We start from the raw sequence: 12,516 nt of genomic DNA on the forward strand, positions 1-12,516 counted from the left end.
AATCACAACGTTCATGTCTTTCGTCAATTGTGCATAATTTTGATTGGTACAATAACACATTTAGCCCTTGATGTTTACATATTTTGTTAGTTTGGTCTTGATTCTAAAAAAAATCAACAAATTCAGTCTCAACATTTACACATTTACAAAAATATTACAGGCTAAAATTGTTATCATATCAATCAAATTTATGTAAAATTGATGAAAAACATTAATATTGTGATTAATTACTCACTTTTGAAATTGGTAGGGATTAAATTGCTTCGATTTTTTTAGAGGGACCAATTTGCTGAATATTAAATTTGAGAGGGACTAGAGAGGTCGTTTTACCTAGTTTAATAATTAAATGATATGTTAAATCTTATGTGATATAATTTAAAATGAATTTTTTTTAAAAAAAATGAAGATTGTAAAAATAGTTGTTTTAAAAATCTTGGTTTTGAAGTTTTTACAAATTTTGTAACGTTCATCAATACTACAAAATTCATATATAATCTTATTGAATTAAATTTCACATTTTGTACTATTTATTTTATTGAATTGTTTAATCATATTAAATCTTTAGTAATTTCAGTTCAAATTGAATTATTGATGATGCCATAAAATATTCGTGTTAAAATTTTCTATTGGTATCAATTTCACATTTTATCTTTAAAATATCATTTATTAAAAAATCACATTTTTTACATTTAATATATTTTTTTAATTTCAAAATACATGATGACAAAAATCAGAAGATAATTGAAGCAACTAAGCAAGCAAATAAGTTAACTCATATATAAAATATTAATAAATAAATTATGAGGGGATGAAAATTAGTAATAAATTTGATTACAGTGAGTAACAGTGGCTATAAGGATTCAAAATCATTTTTTTTTAATTTAACTATAACTCATTAATACCCAATTTGCGTCATTATGATGGATTAAAGGAAGTAGGGAAGCAACAATAGAAAAATATTGAAAAGGAAAAAAAACTTCGAAGATGAACTTGTTCCCATGCAATAGCCAGGAATTCTTGGTGGTATCGAGCCAGAACAACATGTTCTTCTTGGATACCCTAATTCAGGGCCAAAGAATATCCTATCGCTACCATATAAATATTCATTTCAACTTGGGGATAAATAAAGTATCTGTGTTTTTTTTTTTTTGTTTTTTTTATCTCTCAAAGATTTTATAAAATGGACTTTCTAGAGACCCTCAATGACCAATCTGGCATGAATTGTTAAGGACCCAATAAGGCCAACATTGATCCCTGAGACGTGTCAATTGGGCAAATGTGTCCATAGTGACTAAGATGGATACTTCGTATCTGAAAATTAGCAGTTCGCCCAGTCAATCCTCCAAGGCCCGAATAACTCAATTTTCTCTCATGCACTATTTGTGTCAATGGATTTGTTCGATCCAAAACTTGAGACAATAGGTGTAACCTGAAAAACAATTCATAAGTGGTTGTTAATGGAATCAAAGTTACCGAAGAGTTGGTATCAATTTATTTCAGAATGAATGGAAAGGACATTTCCATGGTTTTAGACCTCATATCTATCTTCCAAATCTGGAGAGCAGATTAAAGGTTTTAGTATCAAGTAGAAAAGTAAGTATGAAATACCCAAAATGCCAACTAATAATGGCAGACAGCAAAGCAAAAAGCTAAAAGAAAAGATGGGATTTCTTACTAAACAATTCTGCCTTTGTGGAACCCACCACAGAAGTGAATGCCTCATTATTTTGCCTGTTTTTGTCTTCACTTTCTTCTTCTTTTTGGCTATTGTACCCGCAACATTCATTCTTCTTCACTGTTTCTATCAAGCATCCAGTCAAGGCAATTTCCTTTGATTTGCTTAATCCATGACGTGCTTTTCATTGCTTAATTCGTGACTATGCAATGATTGTTTTTTATTATCTGCTTCAGTTATAGTCAAGGGAGTCAGCTTCACTGCTTCATTTTCAGTTCTAATCTCTCAAGACTTTTCAGCCACTAAGTCAGGTAATTTGTGCTTCCCATTCTTTGATCCTTAAATATGCAATTCAGCTCATTGGAAAATTTGTTTCCTTATTATCAACTCATGACATGATTTCCTTTGCTTTTACATGACAAGAAAGATGAATAATTGTAATAAGATCTGAAGCAATGATTTCCTCTACTGATTATCAACAGTTTTAGATTTCAAGTCTGGATGATCAGCAGACGTAATCTACTTTAGATAGAAATTAATACCAAAAGAGCTACCCAGAAGCAATATGATGTTGAAATCTCAAACTGTTGAACATTTTACCTCTTAATATTCTGTTGCACACTTGAATCTAGCATTTTCTATACATTGAGAGATTAATTCTGGATATACAAATTTCATCATGTTTCCGTCTGCCACCCATCCATGGCTCCATCTAATAAACGCCATTGCTTGAAACTTGCATTCATGCTTACACTGACATATCAAAAAGCCAATACATTCACAGATTTTAATTCTCTGCTACTGTTATATATGATTGCGTTGCATGGACATAGCAATGGAGTACGTAGAGCCTGTTCTTGGCATTATTATATGTTTCCTATATGTTTCTTGAAACCAAATTAATAATATTATCAAATTGAGTTTCATGCCCTTGAAGAACATCTAGAATTGATATTATAAAGACTTATGAAATTGACCTTAATGCCTTTTTTTAGTCAAAAGAAAAGAAAATAATTATTTTTCAAAACCCAAATTATATTCAGTTTTTTTTATAACATAAAAATTATGTCAAGAAATAGAAGAATTAAAAAGCAGAGAACAAATAATTTTCCTTTATGTTTCTTCCATATTCTTTTAAAGAATGAATATTGGATATCTTAATGTAAATAATATAGAGAAAGTTTGGAGGGTTTAAAAACATTTACCCCTCATTTTCCCTTACTTTATTTATTTTTTAAAATTTTATCTACTTTTATTTAATTTTTAATTTTATAATTTTCTGAACTTTTGAAAATAACTTCAACTTTTTACATTTTACATTAGTGACGAAATTGCAACTACTTTTTTATAGTTAAGTGACAAAAACGAAAATTACCAATAGTTTAGTGACTAGTGTAGCATTTTTTTGGTACAATTAATGATCATTCGAATTTCAACTATTCCTAAAGAAAGTAAACACCTAACCAATAAATCACAACTTGAGATAGCTTATCCAGGAATTTATATTCACATTTTACAAACCTCCATATGTAAAATATTACTCAGAGTTGAATCCAAATTTTAAAACCAACAACAAGCCATTTACTACAACACCAACAACTATACTTTGTTTTTATAGGGTGCCAATAACAACACCTATTACAACTCATTTACTAGTATATTTAATTTCAAGTTGTAACATATAACTAGGCATTCTTATACCCTGCTTTCCCATCATCATCATCATCAACATCGTTGTTGTTACAATTGAGCACCAAGATCACTGCAATTCTTGTTAGTATTGTCCAGAATTAATGCAAAGGACATTTCTATGGATTTTAGACCTCATATCTATCTTCCAAATTTTGAGAGCAGATCAAAGGTTTTATTATTACAGATTTAAAGAAGAATCAGATTGTAAATCATCGATCAACTGTTGAGAAAAATCAGTATCAAATACGGTAGCTGCACCGAAAATGCCAACTATAATGGCAGAAGCTAAGGAAAAGTAAAAAAAAGATGGGATTCCTTACTTAATATTTCTGCCCTTGTACCCACAACATTCTTTCTTCTATCACAAAATTTCAACCATCCACTCTACCTACTTTCCTTTCATTTGCTTAATAGTTCTGCCTTTCTACCCACAACATTCTTTCTTCTCCACTGTTTTTAATTTCTTTTCATCTCCAAGGTCTATCACCAAATTTCAAGCATCCCGTCAAAGGTAATTTTCTTTCATTTGCTTCATTCATGACATGCTTTTCCTTGCTTCATTCATGACTATGCAATGACAGTTTTTTATTATCTGCTAGCTTTGTAAGATAGTCAAGGAAGTCAACTTCACTGCTTCATTTTCAGTTCTAATCTCTCAACACATTTTCAGTTCTAATCTATCAACAGTTTTAGATTTTAAGACAGGATAGGATGACCGGAAAACATAATCTATCATAGATAGAAATCTCAAACTGTTGAACATTTTAGCTCTTAATATTCTGTAATGAACTGTTGCACACTTGAATCTAGCATTTTATATACATCGAGAGCTTAATTCTGATGACCAGAATTTAATCATGTTTCTGTCTGCCACCCATCCATAGCTCCATCTAATAAACGCCATTGCTTGAAACTTGCATTCATGTTTTCCTTTTCATGCTTTCACTGACATATCAATACTTCATAAAAATCCAATTCATTCACGGATTTTCATTCTCTGCTACTGTTATATATGATTGCATTGCAGGGACATAGCAATGGAGTACGTAGAACCTGTTGTCGGCATTGCAAATTGTCTCGGAACTCCTGTTTGTAAATATTTGCAATATCACAGAAAGCTGAACGATTATGTGAGAAACTTCAAGAGGATCAGAGATGAATTGAATTGCAAAATGGAAGATATAGAGCTGCAATTGAAAGCAGAGCTTCTTCGTCCTCTGGGGAAGATACCGAAGAAGGGAGTTGAAAATTGGTTGAAAGCTGTGAAAGAGATCATTAGGGAAGCACAAGTTGTTGAAAACAAAGTCAGTAACGGGATATATCTCTGCCGTGCTTGCAACGGGAGGCTGGTTGATGAAAAGACTCGAGAAATGAAGGAATTTCTTGATAATGCTCCTAATGCCTCTGAAGGTCTTGCCATGGATGGTCCAAGTGCTGGGTTGCCACTGGAAACATCAGAACTAGTTGGAGAGGAAGCTGTCAGAAAAGAGATTTGGGCATCTTTGATGCAGGAGGAGGTAAGCAAGATTGGGGTTTGGGGGATGGGCGGCGTGGGTAAATCGACCATCATGAAGCACATCCACAATGATCTTTTGAAAGAACAGCGATTTGAAAAGGTGGTTTGGGTTACTATATCAAAGGACTTCAATATTGTGAAGTTACAAAATGATATTGCAAGTGCATTGAATGGAAAGATGCCCGAAGAAGCAAACAAGGTCAGACGAGCAGCAATCTTGTCTAAAATGCTGAAGAGAGCAGGAAAACATGCTCTAATCCTAGATGATGTGTGGAGTGAAGTCTCGTTGGAAGAAATTGGGATCCCTAAGCCAAGTAGCAGCAATGGGTACAAGTTGGTGTTGACAACCCGTGTGGAGCAAGTTTGTAAGTCTATGGGCTGTAAGGTGATAAAAGTGAAGCCCCTTTCAGAAGAAGAGGCATTGATACTATTCTTGAGTGAAGTTGGACCTAACATAGTGCAGAATCAAACTTTAATGCCAACTTTGAAGCTTGTTGTCAAGGAATGTGCAGGTCTGCCTCTTACAATTGTCGTCATAGCTGGTACATTGAGAGGAGAAGATGACCCTCTTATTTGGAAAAACACACTCAGGGAATTGAAAGAGAGAATATGGAAAGTGAAAGAAGGGGAAGATAAAGTGATCGAGAGTTTGAAAGTTAGCTTCAATCACTTAAAAGACGAGAAAATGAAGCATTGTTTCTTACATTGCGCATTATATCCTGAAGATTTTCAAATTGGGAAGGATGGGCTAATTGAGTGCTGGATTGAAGAGGGATTCATAGATGATATGAGTACAAGACAAGAAATGAAAGATAAGGGCCATGTTATTTTGAAGAAATTAGAAGATAATTGCTTGTTGGAAAATGTTTCGAGTGAAAGAGTAAAAATGCATGATGCAGTGAGAGACATGGCATTGTCGATCACAAGAATGAATCCTCGATGTATGATACAAGCAGGTTCGCAATTAGAAGAGTTACCAGAAAAGGTGCAGTGGAGTCCGGATATTGAGAAAGTGTCACTTATGTATAACTCCATATCAGAAATTTCCACAGATGTGCTGCCCACAAAATGTCAACTGCTCACAACCTTGTTATTGCAGCATAACCCTATAAAGAAGATCCCGTATTCTTTCTTCATAAACATGCCCTGTCTTTGTGTCCGAAATTTGTCCTATACGGTGATCGAGAGTTTACCAAATTCCATCTCTGAACTAAAGAACCTCACAACATTGTTGCTTTCTGGCTGTTCTGGATTAAGAGATCTGCCTTGTCTTTCGATGCTTCAAGAATTGAAGAAGTTGGATCTTTCTGGGACTATAATTGAGGAAGTCCCTGAAGGAATGGATATGCTGATAAAGCTAAGATATCTTGATCTTAGAGTGCGCACTCTGAAAGAGATACCCGCTGGACTTTTACCAAAACTAGTTCACCTTCAGCACTTGGGTTTTTATGAGAACAATGAAAAAACAAGTCTAAAAGCAGAGGAGATGGAACCATTGAAGAAGTTGGAGTGCTTTACCGGACGTTTCGAAAACATCAATGAATTCAATAAGTTCATCTCCTCAATGCAACAAAGTAAGAAAAATCTCATCAATTACCATTTACAGGTGGGCTCATATAATAGTGTGGATTGTGAAAGGGGTAAAAGAGTATCAATTGGAGGAGTCCAGAATTGGGAAGGTGAGTTAATTATGCACCCAATTGAAATTCAAGAGTTGAATATTGTAAAGTGCGACTATTTGAGAAGCTTAGTCGATGACAATTCTTCCTTCAAAAATGCGATTGACTTGAGGGTTTGTTGGATTTGGGGGTGTGAAGGGATAGAGTGTGTTGTTTCCCTGTCCTCTTTTGCCTCTTCTTCCGCTCATCCATTTCAGAGCCTCGAGGTGTTGGGTCTTTATGATCTGCCAAAGTTGAGTGCCCTTATTATGAAAGATGAAGGAATTGGTTCAGCAACAACATCAACATTGGCTCCGTCTGCCACCTTTTCCCATCTCAAGGAAATTACGATATTCAAATGCTCAAGGATGAAGACGTTGCCTCCACATTGGTTGCTTCCAAACCTCCAAAACCTGGAAGAAATATCAGTGTCACACTGTGATAAGGTAGTAGAAATATTGGGAGCAGCACCATCAGAAGTTGAAGAAAAAGGGAGTGATGCATTAATCAAATTCCATCTTCCCAAATTGAGACAATTGAGACTACGTACGTTACCAAATTTGAAGAGCATTTGCAGCAAAAGTGGAGTCATGGTTTGTGATTCTCTCCAACTTATCCTGATTATTAATTGTCATAAACTGGAGAGAATTCCTCCATTTGTTCCCCTTGTTGGGAATGGGCAGCCATTTGCATATGCTCCACCTTCTCTTACCATCAGGTCAAGCACAAAATGGTGGGAATCGTTGGAGTGGGATGACCATCCAAACTTTAAAAATGTTCTCAAGCATGAAAGGTAGGAACCATTTATAGTTAGTTTATTTTTTTTATTTTTATAAATCTAATTTCTCCATTTTAATAAAATTTCAGATGAATTTGGTGATGTTGTTGAAGAGAAAGATAAAAGGGTTGGTGGGAAAGAAGTAGGGGGGAGGATTGTGCAAAAGAGTGGAGAAAAGGAATGATGGAAGAGCATGGAGACTGAGAAGCAAAGGTAAATAAGAGATCAAACTGTCTCCACTTTGTAAACATTGTCCCTCTCTTACCATTCCTTCTGTTCTCTTTTTCGTATAATGTAAAAGTTATGTCAAGTAACTGAAGAGGTAAAAAACAAATAAATTTGCTTAATATTTTTTCTATGTTTGTTTTGAAAGAATGAGTATTGAATATGGATAATATAGAGAAATTTTGTAGGGTTTAAAAAAAAGTATCAAGATGAAAAAAAATATATAATTTAAATGTCAATTGATAAATTAAGTGTATTCAAAATAATGGTATTTTAGATAGCAAAGGTATTGAAAATTTAAAGTGATAAATTACCTTTTTATCATTATAAATAAATACCATAATTTCTTTTTATGCTGAAAAAAAATTTGAAAATTTATGTTGTTTTCTTGAAAATTTATCAATTTATATTGTTTTTTTACAAATAGAAAGGAAAACACGTCTTATATGACATGTTTTCTCTGATCTTCCAGAGAAAACATGAGACGCGTTTTATTATCTTTCCTAAAAAGCGCTCTGTAAGAGCAACTAAGGACAATGAATCACGACGTTCATGTCTTTCGTCAATTGTGCATAATTTTGATTGGTACAATAACACATTTAGCCCTTGATGTTTACATATTTTGTTAGTTTGGTCTTGATTCTAAAAAAAAATCAACAAATTCAGTCTCAACATTTACACATTTACAAAAATATGACGGGCTAATTTTGTTATCATATCAATCAAATTTATGTAAAGTTGATGAAAAACATTAATATTGTGATTAATTGCTCACTTTCAAAATTGGTAGGGATTAAATTGCTTCGATTTTTTTGGAGGGAGCAATTTGCTGAATATCAAAATTGAGAGGCACTAGAGAGGTCATTTTACCTAGTTTAATAATTAAATGACATGTTAAATCTTATGTGACATAATTTAAAATGAAAATTAAAAAAATGTAGAAATAGTTGTTTTAAAAATCTAGGTTTTGAAGTTTTTACAAAATTTTTATTGTTCATTTTTTTTAAAATTTCAGTTTTATTTAATTTTAGTTTCTTTAAAATTTTTATTTTAAAATTAGCTATATAAAATTTAACGTGTCATTTAATGATTTTAATAATAAAATGATATGATTAATATAACATCAATAGTTTAGAAATGTAATTAGATCAGTTTGAAGTTTGAAAATAGATTTAAAATAATGGTCAAAATTTAGGGGTGGTTGATGTAATTAACTCATTTCTAATGGTGCTAATAATTAAGTCTGCTATAGGACAAAGTGAAAAAGTGGAAAGCAGAGTTAAAATATAATTGCATAATATATGGATGGGGCCATTACCAAACGATGAAGCAAAAGAAATGAAGGGCCATCATACTTTTATTTAGAAATTTTATAAATTTTAGTTGTTAAACATGTCAAGTAATTTGATTTGGTGTGGTGGTTAAGTGCCTTGAATGTTTGCTTTGGGTCTTGGGTTCAATTTTTTTTGTTAAATTTTTCCTATTTATATTATGTTGAACTTGAGCCTTAGGTCTTATCTCTTATTTTCAATGATGAATCTGGTAAGAGTTTAGCTTATCACCAATTTAAATTTTATAAAATCTGGTAAGTGGGATTTAGATTAACTTAAATCTTTTTATTTAATTTTACTAAATCTCTATTTTCACTCATTGTTTCAACCGTCCACACTCTCACCCCACTTTGTATGCTACTTTCTTTTGTTTCCCTATTCTGCCGTTTTATCTTCTTTTCTCTTCCTCCTTTCTCCTCTTTGATTATTCCTGAATACTACCATTTATTTTGTGAGTTCTGTCACTTGGATTGTATTCTGTTTGCAGTGTAAGTTTTATTTGGTTACTTTTGTTCTCTTCCCATTAATAGTTTAGTTTTATTTCGTTTCTTGAACAAGTTGAGTTTGTGTTGGTATTTTCTGTTCATTATCATGATTAGTATTTTTGTGGTTCTCGATTAGGCGAAAGGTGTGAGAATCCTAACCCTCCAGCAAAGTAGTCACAATTTTTTACGTTGTTTTGGAGAACTAAGTATTCGAATTCTATTTTAGGGGCTGAAATTTTGATTCAACGATGTTATTTTGGATAAGTATTGTTAGTTAATCCGTGTGGTTTGATGAACGTTTATAGGATTCGTGAGTTCCAATAGAGCGGTTGATCAAATCAGCAATAGGTGTATGAAATTAACCTGAAAACTCAATCGAAACTCGAGAAAATTAAGGGCCACACAACTATGTGGGTATTTTGGCCAATTTTAAGCCCCAATTAGGGGCCGATTAAAGGACTCAAATATTATTGGGTCCATAGCAATCATATAAGCCCAAAAAAAAAAATGTAAGTTTTAGTATATATATACATGGCTAAGCTTAGGAGGTATGTTAAGTAGGTTGTATACAAATCATATGCTATGTTATGTTCCTTATAAAAATATGTGTATGCATGTCATACGACTTATGATATATGTATTTATGATATTATAATTATGATTATGCCTATGTTTTGGGATGGGTTATGATATGATGGAGGAAGTATTATATGATAGTTTTTACTACAACTATGGCCACTAGACCATAAAATGTCTATCTGACAGCTTAGTTGCATATTTATGAGTGGCATACCGTCACATATTGGTGTGATTGGATGGATGGACTCTTATAGTCCTAATTGGTGATATTGCATGGACGGAGATGGCATGTAGCAGTTGGAGGTATGATATCATATTATATGAGATATGATAGGATAAGATAAGATATGAAACATGTTATAACATGATATGAAAATCGATATGATATAAGATGTGCTCCGATATGCTATAAGATGTGCTCCGATATGCTATGATACATTCTGATTTTTATATATACGACGATGTGTGGGTCAAATCACATACTGGATGTTAAGCTCACACCTTTGTTAATTCTGTTTTAGGTGATCTTCAAAGTTAGGATTGGATGATGACTATAGAGCTCGTATTTCACTCTTTCGGTTTAAGTATGCATTGGACTCTCTTTTGTAACTTTTTGGGCTTTTGGATATTTTAAATTTATTTGGGACGCTAAAAATTATTTTGGCATTTATTTTTCAAAAGTTATAACTTTTACCGATACTTAAATCAAGACAACTAAAAATAAACCATAGTTATAAGGTAAATTTGCTATAATGCTTTCTGCTGCAAGTTTTAAGGTCAATTTGCTATAATGCTGTCCGCTGCAAGTTTTATTGAAATTTGCTAAGATGTTTTATCTCACAAACAAAGTAAGTAAATTAAATGCATTTTGGTAAAATTAACAAATATTGCTTACTTCAATGTATTCACGGGTTTTCAAAAATGGTACATCTTCAACGGGTTAATTAAACTTGTTTTCTTTTGAGTTAAATAGTTTTTGCCAAAATGAAGTAATATTGTTTTCACACGCAATGTAATCTCCACAATCTGATTATAACATTTAGGTCATGTTTGGATGTTAGAATTAGAGCTTTAAAAAATAATTACTTTTTCTTTTAGAAGTTAATGTCATTGTAGGGTTTGATGGGTTATCTTCAACTTTAACAGTTAAGCTTCCAAAGTCGATGATCCTATTTAAATATATAAAAAAAATTTATATTTAAAAGATGTTCTTATAAGGAAAAAAAGATGTTATTTATGATTGTTGCATGCAATTATATTATTTTATGATTCGGGTTATATATGATTGTTGTCATGACATAAAAGTGTTTAATTAATATTTTAAAGTTTTAAAAAATAATAATAATAATTTTTAATAATTTTAAAATTTAAAAGATAAGTTATATCTATTTTTAAAACCATAAAAATTATTTAAAAACTAATGTATCATCCGTAACAAATCATACATCATTAACACATATTGGGGCATGGGAAAGCTTTTAAAAATTTGAACTCAAATAGTGCTCTACATGGTTCATCAAGGCATGGCAAGTAAGCGATAGTTGATTGCCTGTATTTCTCTCATAATTTGTCACTGCAAAATCTACTACATTTCAAATTAACTGATGTCAAGTAGAAAACTAAAGCAGAAGAGGATCAAGTATTTCCCTCACTATCTGTTTCAATGCTAAAATTCCACCTCTCCTCTCCAACACCTCATTGGTAGCCTTACTCATCATAACCAACACAACCCTTTCTTTTATCTCGCCACATAAAAGAAATTCAAAATAATTTTTAAATTTTTATAAATTTGCAAAAATTTATATTTTAAAAATTTCTAAAAATATATATAAATAAAGTTGAAATTTTAAAATTTTCTGAAATAATAATTTTAGCACTTACATAAGTTAATTAATGATTCAAATTTATCAATATTTATTTAAGTTTTTTAATATATATGGTTTTAAATCTAGATGAAATATTTTAATTTGACATGTTTAATTTTTTAAGTTAACTTAAACAATTTCACTCTATTTGAATTTCATTTCATTCGATTTGATTTGAAAAAATTTCATCTCAAGTTAAGGTGATAAAATAAAACCTATAAACTCGATTAACTCAAAATGTTTTCACTCAATTGTGAGGTGATTGATCATTTTATTAGTAAAAAGACATATAATTATTCATCTAATATTATAACTATTCAAACAGTATAATTCTTTTTAAAAAATTAAGTGATATAATTATTGACCAATGACCAAAAGATTTATCTTTAGATTAATTACATCCATTCATTTATAGTTATTATTAAATAAATAATTAAAAAACTCCTATCTAATTTCAACAATTAAAAAAACTTTAAATTAAAATTAAATTATTAAGATTCTAATAATATAAAAAACTAAATTGAAATTTTTAAAAGGATATATTAAATAAATTAATAATTTATAATTAGATAAGAAATAAATATTTTTTATAAAAAAATAAAATACTTTAATTTAAAAGGACATTTTGGTCAATCACTTTAATAGTTTTTGGAGTGATTAAAAGTTTAATTGATACCCCTAAACCATAACTAAAAAGGATGGAACCTTTTGC

General features: G+C 31.3%; 2 protein-coding genes across 3 annotated transcripts in view; both read left to right on the forward strand.

Moving 5' to 3' along the window:
* LOC107903589 (disease resistance protein At4g27190) overlaps positions 1-12,516 on the forward strand; it is a 76,635-nt gene that overhangs the window by 16,632 nt on the left and 47,487 nt on the right. The gene's annotated exons all lie outside the window — the stretch shown is intronic.
* LOC107903591 (disease resistance protein At4g27190-like) lies at positions 1,766-9,361 on the forward strand. 2 transcript variants are annotated; one of them, XM_016829687.2, is made up of 3 exons: positions 1,766-3,878; positions 4,395-7,334; positions 7,409-9,361. In XM_016829687.2, exons 2-3 carry the CDS (start codon positions 4,405-4,407, stop codon positions 7,410-7,412), a joined length of 2,934 nt encoding a protein of 977 aa, XP_016685176.1. In that variant the 5' UTR covers positions 1,766-3,878; positions 4,395-4,404; the 3' UTR covers positions 7,413-9,361. The 2 variants fall into 2 exon arrangements, with proteins under 2 accessions (XP_016685176.1, XP_016685177.1); XM_016829688.2 differs by having other exon boundaries at positions 1,766-1,986.

The sequence above is a fragment of the Gossypium hirsutum genome, chromosome D05, assembly GCF_007990345.1.
Source record: "Gossypium hirsutum isolate 1008001.06 chromosome D05, Gossypium_hirsutum_v2.1, whole genome shotgun sequence".
NCBI lineage: Eukaryota > Viridiplantae > Streptophyta > Magnoliopsida > Malvales > Malvaceae > Gossypium > Gossypium hirsutum.

Coding starts and splice junctions, on each gene's coding strand:
- LOC107903591 (XM_016829687.2), top strand. CDS start 4,405: ATGGAGTACGTAGAACCTGTTGTCGGCATTGCAAATTGTCTCGGAACT.